Source organism: Mustela nigripes, chromosome 18 (assembly GCF_022355385.1).
Source record: "Mustela nigripes isolate SB6536 chromosome 18, MUSNIG.SB6536, whole genome shotgun sequence".
Taxonomy (NCBI): domain Eukaryota; kingdom Metazoa; phylum Chordata; class Mammalia; order Carnivora; family Mustelidae; genus Mustela; species Mustela nigripes.
Window position 1 is genome coordinate 38,893,115 of NC_081574.1, and position 27,080 is coordinate 38,920,194.

Sequence of the window (27,080 nt, forward strand, 5' to 3'; positions counted from 1 at the left end):
GGGCTCTGTGCTTAGTATGGAGTCTGGTTGACATTCTCTCTCCCTCTCCCTCTGCCCCTCCTATTCATGCTGTATCTCTCGCTCGCTCTCTCTAAAATAAATAAAATCTTTTTTTTAAAAAAGAGGAAAATCCCACATACACAGTATATTTATACTCCTAGTAATCCATATGAACATTTATATAATAAACCCTATTCAAATGTCATTTTTTATTATCTTTTAAGGTAGCAAATCTTTTGTTCAGATGCATCCTTAAATAATGATAATAACCATGAATCATCTTATTGAATATTCACAGCAACTTATGAGATAGATGCTGTTATTAGCCCCATTCATAGACGAAGAAACTGAGTCTCGGAGAGGTTGTTACTAAGGCTGTCATCCCTACCACAAGGGAGAGCCAGGATCTGAGCCTCAGCTGTTAACTTGGGATAGTCCAGGTCTTCCCATGACACCACATTTTCTCTTAGAATATTCCCTTGCTCCCTCCTGAAACTCATAATTGTCAGTTGAAAGTAATAAGATTTGAAATCAGCCTGAGTGATATTTATTTCATTAGGATACCAGCATTGTGATTAAACTGTTCTAAATGCAGCTAAATGCATATATGTTAAGAATAGCTTTTTAAAATCTAGTTTGGCTCATGAGCAGTGTTTTCCTCTCTCTGTCTCTGGATTTATGCTTACTCAGTTGAGCTGTACATTTCAGTTGATGGCTATAGATTAGTGCTTTGGAAACAGCAATTTGTGATTCATTACAGGGTTGTGTAATAGCTCCAGTGGGTTCTGTCCAGTGTTTTTAAAACATTGAAATAGGATAGGATAGAAGATATCAGAGTGCATCACAAGTAGTAAGGGTAAATATTGTTTTGTAAAACTTTAGTGTGTGCATGTGTGTATCTACTATGTCATGATGTAGAATATTTTCCTTTGTATGGGTGGAAGTCAAAATATTTAGAAACCACTGCCATGGATAATAGTACAAATCAGTTCTCAGTATCTGATTCTTATTCCATAGTTTTCCATATTAAGCTGCAGTTAATCTCAGTTTAAAGTCTCACTTGGTGATTCTCAGAAATAAATGTGCTTGGGAGTAACATGGCATGCTTTTTAAAAAAATATTTTATTCATTTATTTGAGAGAGACAGAGATAGCGAGAGAGTGCACAAGCAGGAAGGAGGGGGAAGAACAGACTCCCCGCTGAGCAGGGAGCCTGATGTGGGGCTCCATCCCAGGACCCTGGGATCATAACCTGAGCCAAAGGCAGAAATTTAACTGACTGACCCACCCAGGTGCCCCCGGGGTGCTTTTTAAAATGCAGATTCTTGGTATCCAGCTCCAGAAATTCTGAGTCAGTAGGCCTGAGATGAAGAAGTTTGGTCACTGATACCTAGAACAGGTCCCACATGTGATGGTGACATGGGTGACCCATAGTGAAAAATGCTGGCCTAGGTAGACATTTGCTTGGAGCTATGTATTGGGAAATTTTTAAAAATTGTAACAGGTAGGCAGATTGGCATGAGTTAACATTTACTACATCGCAGCTTCATCTTTGTCCAATCATAAGGATACAAAGGCATCTTTCAGAGGTATTATCTGTGAGATCAAAGTACTAGAGATGAGACACTACCCTGTCATTGCAAGTCTGTGACCTAAGAGAGGGGTTTTTCTGTATGTCTTCTCGGGGACCTGTCTTGCTTGGGGGTATGTCATCATTTCATGCCTCTTTGAAAGGATTTTTTTTTTAAGATTTTATTTATTTATTTGAGAGGAACAGAGAAAGAGCACAAGCAGGGGAAGAGGCAGAAGGAAAGAGACACAGACCCCACCGAGCAGGGAGCCCAATGCAGGGCTCTCTATCCCAGAACCCTGGGATCATGGCCTGAGCCAAAGGCAGACACTCAACCAACGGAGCCACCCAGGTGCCCCTGGAAGGATTTGTTTGACATGTACCCTCAGAAGGATTTATCAGGACATCACAGAAGAAAATTGGGGAGGAAGGTTTTTTTCTGGTTTGTGATTTGTTTCTTAAATTTGAGCAGAATTGTTGCTTTGTTTTAATTTTTTTCTTAAGCAATTTTTAGATACTATCTCATTCACTGAAATAAAAAAATCAACACAGCAAATCCCTCCCAAGGAGATAAGAAATCTTGGGCCCTTTGGAGGCACCTCACGGATGAAGGCAGCATCTCAGGCCTGTGGCCATCCCACCTGGCATTTGCAAGAGGGGCTAAGTATGATTCTGCTTAGTGGAGATTCTACTCTTTGTGGAGATGTGCCTGTAGTCCGTATTCTAGATTGTTCTTTGGGGGATTGGAACATAGCATATAGGTTATATAATATTGTAATAATTTTAAATTTCCTGGGTGTGATTATTATATTATTATAATGTTACATAGGAGAATGCCCTGGTTCTTGGGAGATACTTCTCTTCAAGAGTAAAGTTGTCATGATGTGTGCAGCTAACTCTCAAATAGTTGAAAGCAAGCAGGCAGGCAGAACGTTAATACTTGCTAAATCTAAGTGAAAGATATATGGATACTTACATTATTCTTACATTTTTGAACGTTTGAAATTTTTCCAGATAAAAATATTAGGAAAATATATTATGAAAAAAATGAGTTTTTTCATATATTATGGGAAAAAATGATCTATTTATATAATGGAATATAACTCAACAGTTAAAGAAAGGTGGTATCAGCAAAATGGTAAAATAAAGACCTCTGTAAATACTCTTAATAAAGCAATGAGAAAATTGCTAAAAATGGTCAGAATCAACTTTTTGAAGAACTCTGGAAATTAAACAAAGCTTACAATAATCTGAAAAATGTTTATCCAAGAAAAATGACTGAATTTTTGCACAGCTTTAACCTGCCTTGTTCCCACCTTCTCCTTAGCTCTTCTGTAGCTTTGAAATCCAGTATCCCACAAGCACAGCAAGAGCCACATCCTGGCAGCCATCAGGGGCCAGCATGGGGCAGAAGCTCCTCTACAGTTTCAGAAAAATGTTGTGATGTGACCTATCTGGGGTTTTCTGGAAGACTCCACTCAGAGAGTTGTCTTTATTTAATCGACTCAGAGCTCTCCCAGCGGAAAAAGCCTTCCCTCTAAAAAACAATTATAGGAAGTCTGTAACTTTGTGGCTGCCTGAGGTAGTAGATAAGAGTTGGGGCAAACAACAGACTAACCAAAATGCTTAAAAAGTGAGGCTGAGGAGCGAGATCTCCGCTGGGTTTTGAAAAGCTTGAATACCTTCCTGGGGATGTAGAAGGCCATGCTCACATTTAGGGCTGTGGTCATCCTTAGGAAAAAGGTGAGCAGGCCCTAACTTTCACCTCTGGCTGACCTTGAGGCTTTGTGCAAGAAGTAAGTAAAGGCTAAGTTAAACAGTTAACTACCTGGTTGAGTGTTGATGGCAGGCCCCAACATGTACACAAAATCCCTTGACAAAGATTTGGAGACTTATTGATTCTAGACACTTAAAGAAATGTCTTCTAATCGTTGACTTACCACTAAGTTGTCACACTCAACAAAGAATACAGATTTTACAGAATTAGTTCAAGAAAGTCACTCTGAGAAACAAACTGAGGATTTTGGAGGGGAGGGGTGGGGGGATGCGTGAGCCTGGTGGTGGGTATTAAGGAGGGCACGTATTGCATGGAGCACTAGGTGTGGTACATAAACAATGAATTTTGGAACACTGAAAAGAAATTTAAAAAAAAATTTTTTTTAAAGTCACTAAACAAGCAAAGAACAACAAAAAAGACGAACAACAATAAACCTGGGGGTTGGGGGGAGTTGATTCTCATTTCTAGGATTGCCACATTATATTATTTAAAATGTCAAGTTTTAAACAAAAAGTCAGAGATATACAAAGAAACAGAAAGTATGGCCCATGCACAGGAAACAAATCAATGATTAGAAATTATCCCTGACAGCGGTGCCTGGGCAGCTGATTCAGTTAAGTCATGATCCTAGAGTCATGGGATTGAGCCCTGCACTGGGCTTCCTACTCAGTGGGAAGTCTGCTTCTCCCTCTCTCTCTGCTTCTCTTCGCACTCGTGCTCTCTCTCTCTCTCTCTCTCTCTCGCTCATTCTCTCTCAAAGAAGTAAATAAAATCTTTAAAAAAAATTGTCCCTGAGGAAGCCCAGGTTTTGGACTTACTAGACAAAGAATTTAAATCAACTGTATTAAATATGTTGGAAGAATTAAAAGAAACCATGTTTAAAGACTAATGAAAAGTATGAGAACCAAGTCTTGGCAAATAGGACCATGTCTTACCAAATAGAAGCAGAAGTTATAAGAAAAGAGCCAAATGGAAATTCTGGGGCTGAAAAGTACACTAACTAAAATGAAAAATGCACTAAGGTGTGCTGAATATCTGGTCTGGACCGGCAGAGGAAAGGATCTGTGAACTTTAAGGTAGGTCAATTTATGTGATGAGGTTCAAGAAACAAAAATGCATAAACATATGAATGCATAAACTATGAATATCGGAACACTGGAAAAATAAGATAAAATTTAAAAAAATAAAGAGGAACGAAGAAAATGAACAAACCTCAGAGACTTGCAGGATAGCATCAAGCATGCCAATATAGACATTAGTGGGAGTTCCAGAGGAGAGGAGGGAAAGGGGCAGACAAAAAATTTGAAGAAATAATGGCTCCAAACTTCCCAAATTTGTTGAAAAACCTGAATCTACACATCTAAAAAGCTCAACAAACTCTGAACAGGGAAATTCAAAGAAATCCACAGTAAACATGTGATAACCAAATAGTTGAAAGACGAAGACAAAGACAAAGACAGAATCTTGTGAGTGGTAGGAGCAAAGCACTCATTGGGTACAAAGGAATCTTAATAAAATCGGTAGCTGATTTCTCATCAGAAATAATGGAGGCCAGAAAGTGGGATGATATATTCAAAGTGCTGGAAGAAAAACATTCAACCAAGAATTCTATATTCAGCAAAACCATCCATCAGAAATGAAGGGGAAATTAAGACATGCCCAGATAAGTAAGAACTGAGAGACTTCATCACTAGCCTGCCTGCCCCACAAGAAGTACGAAAAGAAGCTTTTGAGGCTGAAATGAAATGGTACTACACAAGCTCCAATTCTTTTGAAGAAACCAACAGCTGAAATAAAAGTAACTATTTCCTTATTTATAGGATATAAATGTATTTTTTGTTTATAACTCTTTTTCTCTTATCTGCTTGAAAAAATAACTGCATAAAACAAGGTTCATAAATCTGTATTGGTAGACACAGTGCCTATAGATATCATTTTAATATGATAACAGCACAAAGGAGGGGAGAGGGAACGGAGGACCATAGTTTGTACACTGTCGAAAATAGGCATTTCTTCAAAAAGAAATGGAAAATCTGAGTAGATCTATAACAAGTAAATGAATGGAAGCAGTAATCAGAAAACTTCCTCTAAGGGGTGCCTGGGTGGCTCAGTGGGTTAGGCCTTTGCCTTTGGCTCAGGTCATGATCCCAGGGTCCTGAGATCGAGCCTCGTGTCGGGCTCTCTGCTCAGTGGGGAGCCTGCTTCCTCCTCTCTCTCTCTGCCTGCCTCTCTGCCTACTTGTAATCTCTGCCTGTCAAATAAATAAATAAAATCTTTAAAAAAAAAAAAAAAAAAGAAAGAAAGAAAAAGAAAAGAAAACTTCCCCTAAAGAAAAGACCAGGCTCAAAAGGCTTCACTGCTGATTTCCACCAGTCATTAAAGATGGATTAATGCCGGTGCTTCACGAACTTTCACAATTTAGAAGAGGAGGGAATACTTCCCAACTCATTCTATGAGGGCAGTATTATCCTGATACCTTAACCAGGTAAAGACCAAGAAAAGAAAACAGATGTAGAAATTAGAGAAGTAGAAATCCTCAACAAAATACTAGCAAACTATATCCAGCACTTTGTAAAAATGATTTTATACCATGACTAAGTAAAACTTATCCTAGGAATGCAGGGTTGACGCAATATACGAGATTCAATCAATGTACTACGCAAAACTGCACGACCATCTCTGTCCATGCAGTAAAAGCATTTGGAAAAATAAAGGGGGTTTACTGTATTCTGGATATTTCAGATAAGTGGACTCATGTAGTATATGATGTTTTGTGTCTGGCTTCTTAACTTAATGATTTCAAGGTCATCCACACTGTAACATGTGTTAGTCATTCACTACTTTTTATTTTATTGTTTTTGATATGACTGTAAATGGGATTATTTTCTTAATTTCTCTTTATGTAGAAACACAACTGATTTTACATGTTATTTTGTACTCTGACACTACTGAATTCATTTATTGGTTCTAACAGATTTTTGGTGAAGTCTTTAGGTTCTCCTATATGTAAGATCATTCCATCCAAAGAGATCATTTTACTTCTTTCTTTCTGATTTTGTCATATATGGCCTTTATTATGTTGAGGTACATTCCTTCTATATCTGATTTGTTAAGGGTTTTTATCATGAAAGGATGTTGAAGCTTGTCAAATGTTTTTTCTGTGTCTTTTGAAATGATCATGTGATTTTCAACTTTCCTTCTGTCAATGTTGTGCGTCATGTTTATTAATTTGCAGCTGTTGAACCATCCTGGCATCTCCGGGATGAATCCCACTTGCTCATGGTGTATGTTCCTTTTATTTATTTATTTATCTATTTATTCATTTGACAGGCAGAGAGGCAGGCAGAGAGAGAGGAGGAAGCAGGCTCCCTGCCGAGCAGAGAGCCCGATGTGGGACTCGATCCCAGGACCCTGGGATCATGACCTGAGCCGAAGGCAGAGGCTTTAACCCATTGAGCCACCCAGGCGCCCCGTGTATGTTCCTTTTAATGTATTAAATTTGGTTTGCCAATATTTTGTTGAGGATTTTTGCATCTGTGTTCGTCAGGGAGATTGGCCTATAGTTTTCTTTTCTTATAGTGTCCTTATCTGGCCTATCAGATAATGCTGGCCTTGTAAAATGAGTTTAGAGCTATTCCTTTCTCTTCGGTAATTTGTCTTAGATGGTCTGGCTAAAGTTTTATTCATTTTGGTTATCATTTCAAAAGAAACTTGCTGAAACAGAGTTGTATAAGCTGGCTTGTATAAGCTCAGAATCTAGAAAATTCTAAATTATTTAAGATGCCGTCTATGAAAAGCTGCCTGAGAATACGTTTAATTTTAAATTCTTGATCCTATTCAAGTGTTTTCAGTAAGTAAAACTCCTAAGCAATTTCAATATTTAGAGCTGTTAGATTTAGATTTTTAAATTATACATTGAATGTAATATGGATTTGTATGTAAATTTTTAAAGTATTTTTTTTTAATGAAGGATTATTGTGGGAAGTGCCACATTAAGGGAATTTCCTTATAATGGTGGAAAGAAGTCTGTATGAGAATAAATCACATTAGACAACAAGATCTTTTATCATTTTCAATCCGGCAATTCTGGGAAATAAAGTCAATTAGAGAAATTAAATCTCCAGTAGAAACAGTAGCTTTCTGAGGTCATTATAACCTCTAGAAGAATAATTGTATATAACTTGGAGGAGTCCCTGTGCACTAGCCTTATTATATAAAAAAGGGGAATTGAATGAGAAACTTGAGAGTTTCATCAGTCAGTAACAATTCAAGAAGAAAAGAAGAATAGTGAGTACTCATGGGGCCTATTGGAACTACATATTCTGGAGTCATAGTTGGAAATTGCATAGTATAGAATCTAGTGCCCTCACTCTACCATGAAGAAGGCCCATTTTCCTTACCAGGCCGTTACTTTAGACGTGCCACTAAATGTTACAGTTCTTTGTATGGGATAAATTAAATATTTCAAACTAAATTGTATCTCCTTTTTCTTAGCTCTCATTTCTTCCCTTACTCTGTATTTGCCATCTTTCTAAAAGCGTGGGTTTGTGTCTATCCTTAGAAATCTGTAGGTTGGGGACACTTTCTGCTGATGTATGAGGGGTTCCCCAGTACCCCCCAAGGGAAGAAGGAGGAATCGTGGGCAGTCCCCCCAACAGTGAAGGTCTGAGATACACCTCAGCTTTTCCTGTGGCTTTATCCTCCATTCATCCAATGCTTACCGATCACCCACTATATCCCTGTGTGTGTCACTTACTATATATTGTGCCAGATAATCTCTGGAGATTACAAAAGGGGGGAGTCACCCCTGCCCCCCCAGGATTTATAGCCTGTAAGTCAGCCAGTACATATCTGTACAGGCAAAGGCACAAGAAGGCACCAGGCACAGGAGGACAGAGGGAGGACTGGGCAAAGTGCTAGGGACCCCAACTAGGCCCTTCAGTCTGCAGCAAGACCTAAGAGGTGGTGATACTTGTCTCTCGGGTTGTCAAGACTGAGTGGGGTTTCTGTGGGAGAGGGTGGAGAAAGCATATTCCAGGAAGGGACCCTGGGGCCGAGACAGGAGGCACACGCATACCATCCATGATCATTGCCTGGATGGTCCCTGGGGGTTGTCCAGGACAGAGGACAAAACAGTGTCCTTGCCTGGGCACCTCTGTGGCACATTCCCAAACCCACCACCACACCTCCTTGGGGGCAAATCAGGGTTTTGTGTGGAAGCGGTCCTTGCTTTTGCATGGCTCTGCTGCCCCTTCCTCCACTGTTTCCTACACAGCGGGGCAGGGCTGCTCTGGCCAGTGAGCCAATCCCCTGCCCAGCGAGTGAGCAGCATTTCTGAGTGAAGCCGGCGAGCGTGTGGTGGGAGGGGCCCGGCCATCCTGCCGAAGCCAGTTTCTCTCCATCCTTTTGTGCCCTCTGCTCTGGGGCTGGTGCTGATGGGAGGCTGAGCAGGGAGGAAGATGTCCACTTGCCAGGCCCAGATGTTTGACAGTGTATTAATCTCTCTGTTCTGGAAAAGAGAGAAAGGGAAGTAGTTCCCATTGTTTTTCTGCTGTTTCCAGCTCAGCTCTCTGTTCGTAATAGAAAATACCTGTTAATTATCTGAGGCCCTTCCTGACAGCAGAGAGGAGAGCATGGGGTTTGTCCAGAGCCTGGTCAGTTCTAAGAAGGGCCTAGGCTGAGTGATGGAGAGGGAGGGCAGTACCATTACCCTCTGCAGACAGACTCACAGCTGAGCCCGGGGACCTGGCAGGCACCCTGGGAACCACAGACGGATGACGAAGTTAGCCCTGGGCCTTCTCCAACACCTGTGAGTGGTGAATGGTGCCTCCCAGACCAGCCACGACTCTGTCCCCACCCCGCCTCTGCTGTGCCCTCACGTCCAGCTCTGTGAATCAGGCCTTCGGCACAGAGCCGCCATCTGTATGTCTGCTGTCAGGCCGGCAGGAGCAACGCGTGTCTCCTGCTGGCCAGCGCTGGTCGTGGTGGATGAGCTGGGTGCGGGAGCCTTCTTTGCATGAGCCTGGGCCCCCACTGGGCCACGGGGCAGCTGGGCAGACAGTGAGCCGAGTTGGGTGCCCACCCTGCCCCTTTCTGCATGGCCTGTGGGTGCCCTGAGAGGGGCCTGGAAGAGCCCATTTGGAGATTGGGTAGCGCCTGGACAGAACATGGATTGTCTCATCCTTGTAGAGAGCTTCGCTGAAGAGAGAGGAAGCAGATCGCCTTTCACTTTAGGGCCACAGGGAGGGTCCATCGGCATCCGTGCTCCTGAATTCCCTTTCTCTAGAGGCAATATGTTGAAGCCTAGAAATTATGTTTTAAGATTTTCTTAAAAAGTTCTTCCAGATTAAGGTCATCTCAAGCACTAGGCACAGTGTCCTCCTCACTCCTTTCCTTTCCCTGGGGGCTCCGAGTGATGGACGAGCCCCACCCCCAGCTTCCTCCGCCCCCTGCCCTTTGCTGCCAAAAAGCAGCTCAAGCCAGGGTTGGGGAAATTTAGAGATAGAACAAACTTGATTAACTTACACGTTGGGTAAGTGTAGATATCAAATTGCCACTGTCCCCTCTGAGCTTATAGTACTCAACTGTCTTTCCACCATTCACGCCATGGTCTCTAATGCTGTTACCTCAGTTTCTGGTGCTGCCTTGTGTTCTTAAATATTCAACATGACTTAACTTTTGTAAAAATTTGATATATGTGCACAAAGGACCGTAGGCTGTTCCAGGAGGGAAACTGGGCTGTTCCTTTAAGAGGAACTGCATTCCTCTTCCTCTCGTGAAAGTTGCTTGCTGTTGTTCAAATAGAGCATTTTTGTATTTGAACTCTCTAATGGTATAACCTGGAAAACCTGGAAAATGGTGATCCTGAAGAAAGAAGGCCTTCCTGCTCTGCCAACTAGCTAATGCAGATATCCCTGCATTCTAGGAGGGTCCCCAGAGCCTATGAGCCTTGAGACAAGTCAAGAAAGAGAACCATGACTGGCTGTTAGAAAAGATGAGCCCCAGGAATGTGGCTAAGTCCTGTGAGACCTGGCAAGAGGCTTCCTTAGATGAAGAGGGGAGAATCCAGGTGCCTCCCAAGGGTAAAACTTTCCTGAAAACTGCCCAGACAGGGCAGGGAGAAGTGGGCTGAGCTTGACTTGCAGGAGCGGAGCTGTGGAAGCCTCTAGCAGGTGTGGACATGGCTGCAGAGGCCACACTCCACCTGCATGTGTCTTTGCAGCAGGGAGGTGGCCTGGTCCTCATCAGGGCCAGGCCAAGCATGAGGAGGCCCCAGAGCATGACTTCAGTGCCACTCACAGAAACTATGACCCGGGGGGCCACCTCCCTGGGGCACGCAGGAAGGGGCGGATCCCTCCACAAGTAGAGCCCTGCCTAACCGAATGCAGAATCCCAGAGAAACAGAATTTGAGGGTGGAAAGGGCCCTTTGGGCAATGAGGAACCTGAGGCAAGAGAAATGAAATGACTTTCCCCAAATAGATGAGAGAGCTGGGATAAGAGCCATTTGTCTGCTGACGTGTTTCCTCACAGACATCTGCTGAGCACCTAGTGGGTGTGGGCCTCGGATCCAGGTTTGCTGACGCAGACGCCTGTGCTCTCCCAGTCACCAGCCCTCCTGCCCTGATCTAAATCTGAAAAGCCTGTCTGGCACTAGATTCAGACAAGGTTGGGCCCACAGATTCCAGGAAAAAAAAAACCCACCCCAGTCCCAGATTTGAAAGAAGATGTTGCGTCAGGAAAGGGGTAGCGGAACTAGTTCCACTCAGCTGATTAAATGACCAGGTATAAGCACAACCTCACATTTGAAAAGTTTCTGACTCTGTTCTTGTGTTGACTTTCACCCAAGAGAGTTCCTTGGCATACAAACTTTGAAACGGAAGTGGGTTTTTATATGTTTTGAATACCTCAAGATTAGAGAGGCATTAGGAGAGGGCAGTGGGTGGAGGGGAGAGCCCAGGCTGTGGAAACAGAGGAACCATGATGAAAAGACGGGGGCATGAGCCAGAAAAGAAGATTTGTCAAAGGCCAAGGCCGCCTGCTGCACAGGCAGGGTTAGGAGCTGGACCAGGACTCAGAGTCATTCCCTAGTCCTGTCTGGCAGAAGACAACTCCTGTACCACTAGGTACCACATGAATTCCTGGAACTTCTGCTCAAGACATGCCCCATTTCAGAAGGTTCTGGTGTCCCTGGGAAAGAAGAGCCAAATGAAGAAATGTCTTGCTTGGCTTTACCACCACAGGCCTGGGAGTCCTTGCCGGGGCTGAGGACAGAGAGAGCTGATGCTTACAAACCACTTTATGCTCTTGGCAGCATTGACCTAACTAGTAGTGCTCTGAGTAGTTAAGGGAGGTGCTATTATTCCCATTGTGCAGATGAGGCAACTGAGCTCTCACGATATAACAGGGCTGGCCTAGATCCCAGAGTTAATCTATAGGAGATTAAGGCTGTCTGGGACAGCCTTAGTGATATGAATCCAAGTCTGTCATTTTTTCCTCCCATACTCTCTTGCTTTTCCTGAAGATGGGAAGGAGTCCAGGCTTAGATGTGTTTGGGGATAGACATACATCAAGATCGTCATGCCTGGTCTCGAGTCACATAAAGATGAGAAGATACCAGGTGGGTCCATTCCGGTGTGATTTTGTTTCTTTAGCTCAGTGGTTTCATTCAGGTGGCTTGGGAGGCATGGAGATTGTCCTGGGTTCTGTTCACCCAGTCTCCACTGGTTCAATTCTCGCTATCATAGATAATGTCCATTAGCTACAACAGTACACTTTTCACTGTCGGGAAATTGCTAGAGAAAGAAGAAATAAGTTGGTGCTAAAACCTTCCTGAGTGTTCTTGGTACCTTTAATCTCAGGGAATTTCCAGTGAGTCTGGGTCATTCTGTATCTTCTTGGTAATCTCAGTGTCTTCATGGTTACAACGCCTACGTGGCAAGATGTGGATGGGCCCTGGACTTGTGTTTCCCAGGGGAATCTGTCCGCCTGGGCATGTGAACACATGAGTGACTGTATCTGGTCTTCCCTTTCAGAGCTGCCAACTTCAGGAATTTTACCTTCATCCAACTGAACGGAGAGTTTTCTCGGGGAAAGGGCCTTGATGTGGGAGCCCGCTTCTGGAAAGGAAGCAACGTCCTTCTCTTTTTCTGTGACGTCGACATCTACTTCACCTCCGAATTCCTCAATACGTGCAGACTGAACACACAGCCAGGTGAGGGTCTCTGGAGGCGGCGCTTCCCTTTCTCTCCCCCGTGGTGGTGTTTAGCTCTGTCACACTCACATGCGTTCCTTCACAGCTTCCTCAGCTCTCTTGCTTCTGCACTGGCGCCATTTTACCCCAGAGGGAAGGAAAATCATCTGGTTTGATTTCTCCTTTGATGTCAGTGTGGGCCTGTCAGCCACCATAAGTCTGAGGCTCCTCATGCTAAGTTCAAGTCTGTAACCCATTTTCCATTTTCAGCAGGGAGGTCGGCCCACACAGGAGAAAGTGTGGGGGGAGGACAGGGACTGGAAAGCTGTCTGAAACTGAAGGGAGAGGGGGGCTGTAGGCATGCACTAACGGATATCAGAGAGGCTGTCTGTCTGGTCTAGGTGCGCAGAACTTCTAAGATGTGATTTAGGGTTGAATGATAAGAAAAGGAAAAGTGGATGGAAATACCTGGGATATTTCGGAGGGCTGAATAGAAGCCAACCAGCCCAATAGTTCCGTCTGTTGCTTTAGGGGAATGTTTGTTTCCTGGTTTGCAGGGAAGAAGGTATTTTATCCGGTCCTTTTCAGTCAGTACAATCCCGCCATAATATACGGCCATCCGGACGCAGTGCCTCCCTTAGAACAGCAGCTGGTGAGTAATGATCCGCAGGGGCCCTTGTGTGGCTCTGGGTCCTCTCTTTCATTACCAGGGGCACCTGACCATGAGTAAAGGTGAGTGGAAATCTGTGGATTGATTCCCATAGTAATTTTTAAGTTTGGCATATGTTCTGGCCTTTGCTCCCAGCACCTTGTTCATTAAAAGTGCTTGCAATATTTAAAAGCGGAAGATAAATAGGAACAGTACCTCATGGAAGGTAATTTCACACCTTCGTAGTTTTCTTACATGGGTTTGGGAAACTAGGATTATTGCATTACGGATGCAGCACATTTTCTCTTTGTTATTACAAACGCTCCCAGGTAAGGAAGGTGACGGATGGCAAACGGAAGCCAGAAGGGGGTGACTCTCCCCAGGTCACATGGCGAGTGAGTCAGTGGAGGAGTGAGGACCAGATCCAGTGCCCGCCCCGCATGCCACCATTCCCACAGATCACAGTCCCTTCTGGGCCTTGGTCACCAGCAAGGTGGCTCTTAAAGGAAAGCTGGAGGGGCTTCTCTGCTAAGATCGGAGCTGCGCAGGTCACGGAGAGTGGAACACACGGCCACCAAGGAGCTCTGGAGGCTGAGTGGTCTTGGTGGCAGTGGTGGTGGCAGCAGTGAACCCATTTAGCAGAGAAGCCGTGCGGGCCACAGGAGAGAGTCTCTGGAACGCATGTAGATATGCCCTTCTGAGATGAAAGTCCCCATTATTGTGTGTCACCCCCAACTCGGATGGTGACCTTTTCCGGCAGAGAGATGAGCTGAGTGTGTCTAAGGCTGCCTTCCCGCTCAGGCTGAGTATCAGGAGACCACTGACCTTGGGCTGTCAGTTCTTCACCGCCTTGAGCATTTCTTCTGTTTCCTCTGGAGGCAAAGCCGTGTCTCTTCCCACGAAGTGCATCTTAGGGTGGGGAAGGGAGATCTGCTGTGTGAACGTGAAGGTGGGAAGGAACCGAGTCTCTCATGCTTCTGTGCAGTGGGAGAGTAAATTGATTTTCATTGAAAACATGCGTTCTTTGAAATTCTCTTGGAGGACCAATTCTGTCCTGAAGCTTCCAGAGTAGCAAAACCTGTTCTCTCTAGCCCCATCCTCCAGTAAACCTCTGGCAGCTGTTACAGTGATCTTCTCCAGAAGATTTCAGCTTGGGTTCCCTGAGGCTGGATGGGGCCGACTCCTCACCCATCCAGCATGGTTTCCCTCCAGGCCCATGTTGCGCGGCGCGGGAATAATACAGTTCTCTCCCCCGCTCGGTGGAATTCCAGCACCAGATACACTGAGTATCTGTTGACGGAACTGTTTGTGTATGTGTGCTGCTGTGTATGTCGCCACGGAAAGTGTTTTCCATTCCCCAAGAATCAGTTTTTATCTGCTTGAGGGTGAGATCGCTTCTGTTGAGACACAAACCTTCTTGTTTCCCTTCCCTGAGTTCTGAGCTTAAAATAGGGTTTCGGGGGGGAAAGGGATACAGGATTTATTTTCTTTCAACCTACATTCCTTTGGTTTTAAATAAAGTGCTTCTTTATGTTTGACATCAAATGTGATTAATGTTTTCAACTTCAAACTCATAAAGGTCCTATTTGCTTGCAAAGAATTCTTTTCATTTCACACTTTAAAAGTTTTATCCTTGTGTTAGCATTCCTGCAGAGAAGCAGGTGCAGCAGGAAATGAGAGGTGTGATACGGTTCAACCAGTTTCTTGGACCCCTAGAATTAATGGACAAGCAGAAGCAGAACTCAGATCGCCGTGTCCATAGCTAGAGCCTTGGAATTATCCCGCAACCGGGGACCTTTACTTCCAAATAGACCTTAGAGCTTTCCTAGAGCATATATATCTGCTATGTTAGGATTCAGTGTTCATGAGGATTCAGTCCAGAGAAACACAGGGTTCTCATCCACAAAAGGAAAGTGTTGATTATGTGTGTTATTGGATGAGCCATTTCTGGAACACTTGCTACCTGCAGAGAACTAGACTGGACATTCTGGAGGAGTCGGAGGAACTGAAACAGTTTCATATGCTCGGCAGTGACTGGAGAGGTCACTTTACTCTCTCGTTTTTGTAGACTTGCCCAAGATCCCACAACCAGCTAGTAGCAGAACTCAGGCCCAGAGCAGGATCTCCTTACCCTAGTGCACTGAAAGACTTTGGATCTAGATGAGGGCTGAAATATAAAGGAAATGGGCTGACAAAAATTCCAAGGGAGAACATCAAGCTACAGAAATTCATATAATGGAGACAGAATGTGTAGGTCCTGAGAAGGTACCAAATAAAAAGAGATAGTTAGGAACCGTGAATTAGGAGGGACTTCCTAGCAAGGGTTCATTTTGTCTCCGTTGTGAAAGATCTGAGATCTACAGATACTCTGGAGAGCCACCCTTGGAGTACATCCGTCTCAAGGTGGAGGGAGGATGCAGGTCCAGAAGGGAGCTATGACAAGAAGGACTCACGGATGCAAACACAAGACGAGTGCTCAAGCAGCCCCGTAAATATGACCTCCTGAGTGCTCCGTGCTGGTCACTGCTGTTTGATAACACTTTGTCTTCAGACTAAAGCTGGAAGCCACATGCCTGGTGTGTGTGTGTGTGTGTGTGTGTGTGTGTGTGTTTAGACTACTTGTTTCTTTACTTTTGAGTACAGACCATTAATAATTAGAAGTATGTGAAACCATGGGATTTTATGCTAACATTTAATTTCTTGAGTTGTAAACCTGAGATAAAACTTGCTCATGCTTTAATGAAGAAACAGCTCAGAGATCAAGGAATGACTCTGATTTAAATAATTATTGGGGCTCCTGGGTGGCTCGATGGTTTAAAGCCTCTGCCTTCAGCTCCGGTCCTGGTCTCAGGGTCATGGGATCAAGTCCCGCATCGGGCTCTCTGCTCAGCAAGGAGCCTGCTTCCTTCTCTCTCTCTGCCTGCCACTCTGTCTACTTGTGATCTCTCTGTCAAATAAATAAATAAAATCTTTAAATAAATAAATAAATAAATATATATATATATATATATATATATATATATATATATATATAAAAACTGTAGACAGTCCACTTTCCCGGTTCAAGCCTTTACTCATACTGAGGCCACCGCGGGAGCCTCCTGCCACCTCCCCCCATAGACCCTCTCCCTCCCATCATCCGGTCTTTCCTTCACCCTCTGCCAGAGATACATTTGCAAAACACAGATTAATCCCATTTTAAATCATCTTTTGTGGCCCAAAGCCAGTGGTGTGCTAGTAAATGTGTAACAACGCACTCCCGGAAAGGAGGGGGGAGAAAAAGCCCTGATTCATCTTGTTGGCCATTTTCTGTGCCATCAGTGCCCTCACCGCAGCCTGGGGGGGCGGGTCTGAGCCGCTGAGGCAGGCAGAGACTCACAAGGTCCTGGGGAGCTGGGTGGACCCGCACAGCGCTGCGGCCTTGATGCCTTGTGGGGACTAAGTGCTCCCCACGCTGACTCTGACACTGATGACCGAGGAAAAGGCTGCAAACCGCAGCAGCAGGTGCGCAGTCCCCAGCTTGACAGATGCCCCCCTCAGCTGCTCTGCCAGGTGAGCATCCCGCGCCGCTCCAGCTTCCTCCTCGGGCCCTCTCCTCACCCGGGGACGTCCTCAGTGCCAGAAGCCCCAGTCCACCCTGCATCATTGAAACCCAGCGACTTGGTGCTACTCTGTCCAGTGTGTGAGTGGCACTCCATCCTCTCTGATTCTGTCTCCTCCCTATCCCCCCTCTTCCAAGAAGTATTGCACCACCAACCTGCTCAAATGTCTGAAGTTTGCTGACTGGAACAGTTCATGCTTTTAGTCTGTTTTTCTATATTTGGGAAGCAGGCGCTCACTGCGGACCGAGACTAGTGTGAACAGATGCCATCCGCAGGCTTTCGGAAGCCAGCTCGGTGCCCGCTTTATTTCGTGGGATAGCCAGGAAGGTGAAGAGGCCTTATTCTGCTCACTTCTCTGAGGAAAACCTGCAGCTCAGAGGCATAAGTCGTTGCCTGTATTGCTGAGTGGGATTGCTGATGGGGACAGGGCCGAGGGTGCTGAGTGGCCTTGCTTCCAGAAGGGCGTAGTCTAGCTTTCCATGTAGATTCCTAGACCAGAGAACCTGGAGGATTCCTTTTCCAGTACGATACCCTTCAGAAGACACTTTATTCTTTTCAAGCAGGCCCCAGTGAAAGACTTGTGGGGAAATGTGGGTTAATACAAATCTTGGAGGAGGTGGCCTTTGACCCGTTCTGTGAAAGCTGTGCCTCCAGAACAGTGCATTTCTCAAGAAATGGAAAGGCTCCCAGCAATCCTGGTGTCGGTCTGGGCTTAGCCACCATTGGCTGACTTAGCTCGGACAGGCCAGGCTACCTCCACACTGTAAGGCCCATGCGTGCCCCACGCAGCCTCTCTCTGGGCCCACATAATGAGGAATGTATGATGCGGGGGCTGGGGACACCCAGCTCAGCCCCTGAAGCTCAGGATGCCGGCTGCTCACAGGCAGGACGGGCTGTGTAATCGGCGTGGCCCAGTACACAGTGAAAATGCAGGGCCCTGGCTCTGGACTTAGCAAGAATTTCAAAAGCGCGAAAGCAGGCAGGGCGCCCTCTGAGCGCGGGGCCTGCGGGCTGCACGGGGTGTGTACCGCGGGCACTGTGCGTGAATGCAAGCCTGGGCAAACACGGCCTCGGTGCTTCGCAGGCTCTCTTTGATTTAGAGGAAATACTCGGCCTGAGTATTTGTTATTTATTTTATTTCAGGGCCCAGATTGCTTCGCGGGCAGTTGTCCAAGTCAGCACCATTAAACCAACAGGCGCGGACTGCCTCCCGGCTCTCCACGCAGCTGCGGGACGCCGCCTTCCCACATCTCTGGGGAGAGACACCGATTTGTGCTTTGTGCTCTGGTCCCTATAGAAAATAATCACCCCCGTCACGTGAATTGCCCACAGAGCTGCGGGTCTGGAAGCTTCCTGTGGGAGAGCGGGCTTGACAACTGTCCTTTGTGGTGTGTTCCTGCCCTGCAGTGCTCTGCTGAGATCTAACTAAGGTGGGGGGAGAAAGGGGCTGCAGGAAGTTGAGAGGAAGCCAGCCCTTGAGAGAGAGTTTTTTAAGTGAGGATAGCACTTGAAAACCGATAGGTGAAATTCAGGACGGATGTTTTTCTTTTAACATACAATCTTTATCTGAGGGTGTCTTCCTCCTCTGTTGTAGTAAACATCATTGGTATCTGTCTTTTCAAAGTTCGAACAGAGCAGGGGAGCTTCTTGTGCCTGGGGTCGAGGCTCTAAGCAGGAGAGCCGTCTGCTCAGAGCCCAGGAAGGTGAAAACGTTTTAGTCTGTTCCTCCAAAGCCCCACAGTTCTTTTCCCACTGGAATTCCTAGGCCTTTGCTGACCCACTAAAGAATTCTCTGCTGGAACCCTGTCTGTTTCCACTGGCATGGAGCCCCCTCTGCCCTAGGAGGGCTCCTCATTCTCTATTGGAGGAGCATTTATGGAGTACCTCTGTGTGCTGGACCTTGATCTGGGGGTTGTGAAGGATTCCAGGGCCCTGGGCTGACCTTCACCAGCAGTGGTAGGAAGGACAGAAAAGAGAGGAACAAATGCCTCAGCAGGACAATTTCAGAGAGCTGTGAGTGTTACAGAGAAAAGAAACCAGGTGACGGGTTAGAGAGTGACGTGGTGGTGACAGGGGTGGGGGTGTGTGCTGACACTGGCTGGGAGGGTCAGGATGACTGCTCTAGGCAAGTGACATGGAAGCAGAGCCCAGTGGTGAGCAGGGAAAAGGTGACCCAGGCCAGGGGTCTGCAAGTGTCTGGCATCGGGGACCTGGGAGCCTCGTGTGTTCGAGGGGTGGGATAGGAGGAGATTCTGCACGAGGGGGTGAGGTGGACGAGGCAGGCAGGGGTCAGGTCACGTAGGACCCTTGCAGGCTAGAGGTTTTCTCTGGGTTTTATTCTAATTGCATTAGTGAGAATGCAATTAAAGCGCCTCAGGGTTTTAAATTGGAGCGTGCTGTGATCCGATACACGTTTGAGAGGACTCACTCCCAGCAAGGCCAAGGGCATGGTGCCAGGGACTCGGCACAGCTGTGTGTCACAGAGCCTGTCAGAAGCAAACCCCCTCTCGCCCTGATGTCCTAGGCCATGGGTAGGGTGCGAGCCAACCCGTGTCCACCAAGGGCTCAGTTTCAAGGAGCATTTCAGATAGTGGCTCTTTCTTTCTTTCTTTCTTTCTTTCTTTTTTTTTTTTTAATATTTAATTTATTTATTTGACAGAGATCACAAGCAGGCAGAGAGGCAGGCAAAGAGAGAGGAGGAAGAAGGCTCCCCACTGAGCAGAGAGCCCAATGTGGGACTCGATCCTGGGACCCTGGGATCATGACCTGAGCTGAAGGCAGAGGCTTCAACCCACTGAGCCACCCAGGCGCCCCAAGATAGTGGCTTTTTCTGGCTTGCCAACTTTAAAGCCAACGTTAATAAGTGTTTACAGAGTGCATTCCCCAGCTCATAAATCAGTTTGTGTCTGTCCCACGGTCCCCAGGTGTGAGGGTCCGTCTTGACCTTGTTCAGCCTTGCCGGGCACCGCATGCACAGCCCATGTCTGGGGTGACCACCTCTTGCAATCCTTCTTGTCTTTCCTCCCAAGCCCTGGCCCATTGCTCTTCCTGTTTGGGGCGTCCCTGCTTGGAGTCCAGGTACCCCTCAGCCAAATGCTTGATGTTTGGTTACTGGCCCTTGTCTTTGACTCCATTTTTATCCAGAAGCTTAGAGGACTCGTCTGTCTGTGTCCTTGCCAGCAGAAAGGATATTAAGCCATTAGCTGTACCAGAAACCGTGTACCTGGTATGAAACAGAAACTGTTTTTAAAAAAAATGACTCAGTGGAGATTTCCCCAAACTTTCCTTCCCTGCAAAATCTTTCCAGTTGATACTAATGAAATTGCCTTGTCACTTGGGAGCTATTGTATAACGGGCCTTTGTTCCAGTTGGAGCACATCTGCGGGGACCACACCGACTGACAAAACCTCTCTCGGTCCTTGTTCCCCCGGCAGCCCTGACGCGTGTGTGTTCCCTCAGCCCAGCCTCTGCAGAGGCTGTAGCGGAGATAAGATGGTTTCATGGATCACAGAGCCAAAGAATTTTTGAGTTCACAGTCCTTCCACGAGCCATATATGGAATATAATTGAGGCTTTGGGGGACGTAACTTGGAACTTCGGGAAGGTGGAAGGGCAGTGAGGCTAGATGTTTGGATGGTGGAGCTGGAAGAGACCTTAGCGGAGATTTAGCTCCACCTCCTCTTTTATTTTATTTCATTGTAAAAGATTTTATTTATTTGAGAGAAAGAGAAATGGCGAGAGAGCACAAGCGGGGGGAGGGGCAGAGGGAGAGGGAGCAGCAGGCTCCCCGCTGAGCCTGGAGCCTGATGTGGGACTCGATTCCAGGACCCTGAGATCATGACCTGAGCTGAAGGCAGACGGGTAACCGACTGAGCCACCCAGGGGCCCCTTACTTATTTTTTTTTTTTATTTTGGGGGTGGCACAGAAGGAGGGAGAGAGAATCATAGGCAGACTGCATGCCCAGCATGTGGCCCCATGTGGGGCTTAATCCCAGGACCCTGAGATCATGACCTGAGGTAAAATCAGGAGTTGGATGCTTAACAGACTGAGCCATCCAGGCGCCCCTTAACCTCCTCATTTATAGGAAAGGAAATAGAGGCTCAAAGAAGTGAGGGACCTGCCTGCGGCAGAGAAGCTAGCCGGTGGTCAAGCTGGAAGGAGACACTGGGTCTCCTCCCCTGCTATACACTGTCTCTGAAGAGCAGCGAAGGGAGCCAGACCTGGGGCGGGCAGAAAATGCAGGAATCCCAGTGGAGGGGACCCGGTTCGGCCTGGCCTCCCTTTCCCTTCCCCAGGAGGGGACTTTCTCCCCTAAGCACCTATGTTAGTCTCAAGAATGAAGAACTATTAAGCTCTCAAAACAAGCCCTGGAATGACCTCAGCCAAAAATTTAAACCAACGTTTTAAAAAGTCTTGCTGCTTTAGCAAATACACTGGAAATTTCCCTGCAGAGTGAGAGACTGAGTGGGACCTGGCCCTGCTCTTTGGAGACGGTCACCGCTTGGATGGCCTCTTGGTAGCCCTGCTGCTTGGCACTGCCACAGATGTTTTGGGAGCAGTTTGGTTTTAAAATAGTTTAAAGATGAATGGACAGAGTCTCTCTTCAGAACCTGGACTCTTGGTGCCCTTTACCTCGGCAAGGGAGAGTTAGCAGAGCTGAAGCAACCCAGCGACTTCTCGGGTTTTCTTTTTATTCCCCCGAGGGAGTCCTGTGTGTGCCCTGTGCCAGAGCAGCTGAATTCCGAGCTGTTCTCTCTTCCTTTTCTCCACTTCCTGAGCCCTTCGCTGGCTCCCTGCCCGGCCCTGTGTGAGGGGCCGAGGTCTCCAGTTCTCTCTGGCACTGGTGTTGGGCCAGACACGTAGGTGGCTTTTCCATGGCATCGCTCAAAAACGGGCTCTCCTGGTTTGTTTTTGAGAGAGAGAGAGAGAGAGAGAGAGAGTGTGTGTGTGTGTGTGTGTTTTCATGCCTACACCCTAGAAACATTCCAGCCAGAGGTGCCAAAAATCACAAGGCCCATTTGGGAACCCGTGAGTTCAGTGTATCCCTAACCATCCGCAGGGACTCAGATCCATCTGCATTTCCCACAGGAGGTCGTGGGGCGGCTTCTCGTCGGGTGGGCTGGGCTCCCTGTTGAACTGTGCTCACACTAGTGTGGGACTGCTCTCTACCTCTGCCCACTCGGTCCTCCCCTCTCAAATGACAGTGCTCTCCCTGCAGGTGATAAAGAAGGAGACTGGATTTTGGAGAGACTTTGGATTTGGGATGACCTGTCAGTACCGGTCGGACTTCATCAATATAGGTAAGAGGCACCGACTGGCGGCAAGTCTGGCCTCTGCTGCCACCCAGAGGCCACGAGCAGCCCGGGAGGGAGTCGGGGCAGCTCCCCAGGAGTCTGAGGGCAGAGGTAGTGCCATTTTTTAAGAGGCCCTTCCTCCTGTCAGGTCCTTGGAGACTGGACCAGGATGAGGCTTGGGTGTGCGTCGACACACGAGCCCCTCTGATCTCCACTAGACCCGCTCAGTTACCCCAAATGTGGCACACAGTCTGAGGAAAAAGACTGTTGTCACAGAAAGGTGGCTTCAAAGCAAGTCTCCCCACCCTCCCCGCCCCCCAACCCCCAATGCCTCCTTCCCACCTGGTTCTGGCTCTGGTCCTTCCCAAGCAGAACATTCTGGGCCTCCATGGTAGTAGCGGAATTCACTGAAAAAAAAATAAGGACAACACGGGAAATTTGGGAAAATCACATACTGGAAAGGGTTGAAATTTCTCTCTGCTGAAACTTCGAAAATTCTAGGTACTACTCTAAGCTCCAGATGAGTGTATAGTACCTGTCAACACACACACACACTCAGAGGCTCCCAGAGCACTGAGCGGAAAGGCCCTTAGGTTGCAGCTGAAAAGGGCAAAGGCACCACACAGCAAGTGAGGGATGTGGGATGAGAACAGAGCGTTTCCTGTTCCCCTTGCAAATACTACCCCACTTCCCACAGCAGCACCTCCTCCTGTGCCCTGAAACAACAAAATTGTGGATCATACGTGACTAGGATATGAATGAATAAGGCAGAAACTTTGGTCTTGTGCTCAGGCGGTCAAAGTGGACCCGGCTTGGAGTCAGGGTAGCCCTGCCCTCACAGAGCATGGAGATTTCCATCCCCACCCCCACCCCCATATGCCCTTTCTAAAGCAGGTTTTCATTTCGAGAAACTCTGTTTCCTTGTTCTTTGTACAAGAAAAGATTATTTTGTGATGATGTAGGTTTATCAAATTTGAATGGGAATGGTGGGAATGGTAGGCTGGTGAGGACGCTCTTCCTCCATGAGCCACTGATAGGACCTCAGAATCTCTGGGTCACATCTGGACCCCGATCTTTCTTTGCCATCTTGTATTTATTTGCAAGCATCTTACTTTTGCACCTTCTATTTAAGAAGTTGTGATGATGTTGATGATAATAAATCAGTTACAGCTAAGCAAGCACTGCCCCTCACATGACTATGTCATTTGGTTTTGACATTTAGTTCATTTCAGGATAAAGAAACCACAACTCAAGAGAGGTGAAGTGGCCAACCCCAGGCTCCAGTTCCAGACCCCTGAGTCAGTATCACACCTGCCTACCATGGGGGGGAACACAGATCACTTGCATACAGAGCCCAGCTGAGGGCAGGCTGCAGGTTTCCCCCACGGATGACCCCTCTGGGCCCAGTGATGGCCTTGATCAGAACAGCACAGCTTGGGGGCTGCATGGTGGCTCTGATGAAAGGTGTTGAGGATGACGTCACTGTTTCTCTAGGAGTTAAATAAATCTCCTAGGTGAGAGAGGAACAGTGACAAAAAGGGTCAAGTCTTCTCTGGTTCTCTTTGGTTCACGGTGGGCTTCAGGTTAAGAAAAGACATGGGGCATCTCTGTTTACAAAGATGAGTGTGGAGGGGACCATTACTCACTTTGATAGAGTCCACTCTGAAGCGAGGCCAGATTTTCAGAGTAGAAACTCTGCACAGCGAGGCCAGTCCCTTAAACATGACTCCATCACTGGCCTGGGGGTGGACAGAGCTTTTGGGACCATTTCGGTCCATGAGAGGCAGAGTGTTTTGTGGGACATCATTTTGTTCACTTGGATCCCGCTACCTTTTCAGGGGGCGAGCCCCTGCTTCCCTGTCTGAATGACAGGAGGCCACATGCAAACAGAAACCAGAATTTTCATGGGAAGGTTTCAAGTAGAAAAGGCAGGCGGCTGCCGTTCCTCATGGGGCGGCTCAGGGGGCTCGTTCTAGAAAGCAGGCAGGTGCGGGAATGAATGCCCTTTGCAGCATTGGGAGCTCCGGGAGCTGGTGCTCGTGGCCTCCACTGCCGCGAAGTCCTGCGTTCAGGATTTCTGAATCCTCTTTCCCCAACGGCCCTGCTCTGCATTCGGAGGGGCAGGCAGCGAGACGTCTCCCCTAAATGATGCTTCTCTCCACGCACAGTGCAGGCTGGTGCAGAGGAGGGCGGCGAATCAAGATGCGGTGGGGCTGTGCGGCTGGCTTCAGCGCTGTGCTCTCTCCCGACAGGCGGCTTCGATTTGGACATCAAGGGCTGGGGCGGAGAGGACGTGCACCTGTACCGCAAGTACCTCCACAGCAACCTCATCGTGGTGCGGACGCCGGTGCGCGGGCTCTTCCACCTGTGGCACGAGAAGCACTGTGCGGACGAGCTGACCCCCGAGCAGTACAAGATGTGCATGCAGTCCAAGGCCATGAACGAGGCGTCCCACGGGCAGCTGGGCATGCTGGTGTTCAGGCACGAGATCGAGGCTCACCTTCGCAAGCAGAAACAGAAGACAAGCAGCAAAAAAACATGAACTCCCAGGCCTCGACCTGGGGAGATGCTTTCGTTTTTCCCTTTCATGATTACCAAACACGGGGCTGTGACAAGGAAGAGGTTTCCCTAAAGGGAAAAAAAAAAAAAAAAAAAAAAAAAAGAATTTGACTGATTGTAAAACAGAGGAGGGGAGAGAGCCTCTGATTTCTCTCTGCTTATTTGGCTGGACTTAACAGGAATTAAAATCTCCCACTTTGCGTGCAAAAGTGGCCCAAAAGCATCCTGTTCCGGTGTCAGACAAAGCCAGAATGATTGTGAGGTTGTGAGCCCAAAGGCGTGGAGATTTTGATTGTGTTCACAACAGTGAGAACTGTTGTCTTTTGTGCTCATTGAAATAGTTATGAATTAAGACCAGTTTTATAAAAAAAGTTCTTTGGAATGAGAGGCAAGCACGTGTCTCCCCATAGGAATGACGACAGGGGTAGGGCTCTAGGGCCGGGGAGTGCTGGTGAGATTCGGAGATACACTCATGGCTGTCCTTGTGAGTGTATTAAGCAAAACCAAATGGACTCAAAAAGATAAAAAAAGAAACTATTGCATCATTTTTATCCAAGATTAACCAAAAATAATCTGCTCATCCTTTTTATTATAGTTTTAACCATCCCCACTTCTTAATTTTATTTAAAAAATGCACTTTTTTTGGCTTATGAGTTATATTCTGCTTATTTAATTAGCAATTTTCAAGCCTTACTAAGAGAGCACAAGTTAGCATAAATTTTTATATCTTTTAAGAAGATACTCGTAGGTGTATTATGAGAACTTCTAGTTCAGATCGAGCCCCAGATCCAAGGACACGCCGAATGCTGATCCCGTCAGACACCGAATGTCAGACCTCGGTCATGTGGAAGTCATGGTGTGGGGCTACTGGTACATTGAGACAGAGCTACGTTATCCGAACTGTTTCCCAAGAGGAGCAACTGAACACTGGAGGGAAAGAAAGATATACTTCTTCCCTTCACAGAAAAGGAAACTCATTCAGACTGGTAATATCTTGATTTATTCAAAAGTCAGAAAACACATTTTCTCCTCAGGAGAACTGTGGACCACTTTCTTACCTGTTTAAATAAACCAAAGTATACTGTGTGAGCCAAACTATCTTTTTTCAAAGCAGGGTGCTCTTCCTGGCGGCTGGCTTTTATGGAAAGAAGTGCAGAAAAACGTACTTTTTGGAAGATCACTCCATCTGCCAGAGTCAAGTGGGAAGGAAGATTTTGCTACAAGTTCACCCACCCCCGTCTAGGGGAAAGTAACAACTATTTTTTAAATGAAACAGTTCTACTTAGTTGCCAAGATGCTTCTGAAAATGGCATTTTATTACAGTTTCCAACTATTAAAAAAATACAGTTAATAACATTGAGTGGTTTCTATGTTCATGTGAAAATTATTTATTTATTAGCCAGCACCAGATGCATGAGCTAATTATCTGTGATTCCTTGCCTTCTGTTTGCCCACAGTCAACTCATTGTTTAAAAGCTTCAAGAACATTCAACCTGTTCGTGTGTTTAAAAAAAAAAAAAAAATGCATTGTATTGATTTGCACTGGTAGTTCATAAAATTTATTTAAAACACAGGACGTGAATGGAAGGTGGCATTGGACAGCTAATAAAATATGATTTGTGGATCTGATTCCTTCTTGGAGCAAGAATGCCATGGCTTTAGTTTGGGGGAAAACTTTTTTAATGTGCAAAGACCAGAGTTTCTGCTACAGACATTTTGGGCAAGATCATTCTTTGTTGGGGATGGGGCTGTCCTGTGCACTGTAGGATATTTAGCGACATCTTTGGCCTTCACTCAGTGGGACCAGGGTGTCTACTACAGACATTTTGGGCTAGATCATTCTTTGTTGTTGGGTGTGTGTGGAGGGGGTAGGCTGTCCTGTGCGCTGTAGGATGTTTAACCACATCTTTGGCTTTCACCCACTGGATTCCAGGAGCATCTCTCACCTCGGTTGACGACCGAAATGTCTCCAGTCATTGCCAAATGTCCCCTGGAGGGAGGGTACCAAACCACCCCCCTGCTGAGGACCACTGGTCTAGAAGGACAGAACCAGGAGGAAAAACCTGGCTCTTAATACATTTTACTTGTCCTTTCTGGTGAGAAGAAATTGAGAAATGATTTCTAACTGGGTCTCATATTTTCCCAGGCAGTGGCGGTACTAGACATTTGGGGCCCGTGCGGCCTCTCTTGCCAGCGGTTCTGATGGCTGTGAGGGTCTGACCGTGCACTCCTGCTTATCTTCTCCTGAGTAGGAGCATGCACCCGCAGTGAGGCTGGCAGCAGGAAGCAAGTGTTGTAACTGTGGAGATAGTCAGGTCTGAGCGTCCTGCAGACTGTAGGGTCCCTGCTGCACCCTGTGGGCTAACCAGCCATCTGTGCGTGTTTCAGCGGCAAATCCCAGATGCCTGAGGCCGTGACGAAGACTGGAGTTTGAGCAGT

The 27,080-nt window shown here is 46.7% G+C and overlaps 1 protein-coding gene across 1 annotated transcript in view; it reads left to right on the forward strand.

Moving 5' to 3' along the window:
* Positions 1-26,270, forward strand: part of CSGALNACT1 (chondroitin sulfate N-acetylgalactosaminyltransferase 1) — a 91,474-nt gene extending 65,204 nt beyond the window's left edge. Inside the window, exons 5-8 of the mRNA XM_059384223.1 lie at positions 12,380-12,558; positions 13,095-13,189; positions 22,007-22,088; positions 24,335-26,270. Coding sequence (XP_059240206.1) covers positions 12,380-12,558; positions 13,095-13,189; positions 22,007-22,088; positions 24,335-24,624 — 646 coding nt within the window. The 3' untranslated portion in view covers positions 24,625-26,270. The remainder of the gene's footprint in view (positions 1-12,379; positions 12,559-13,094; positions 13,190-22,006; positions 22,089-24,334) is intronic.
* Positions 26,271-27,080: the final 810 nt, after the last annotated feature.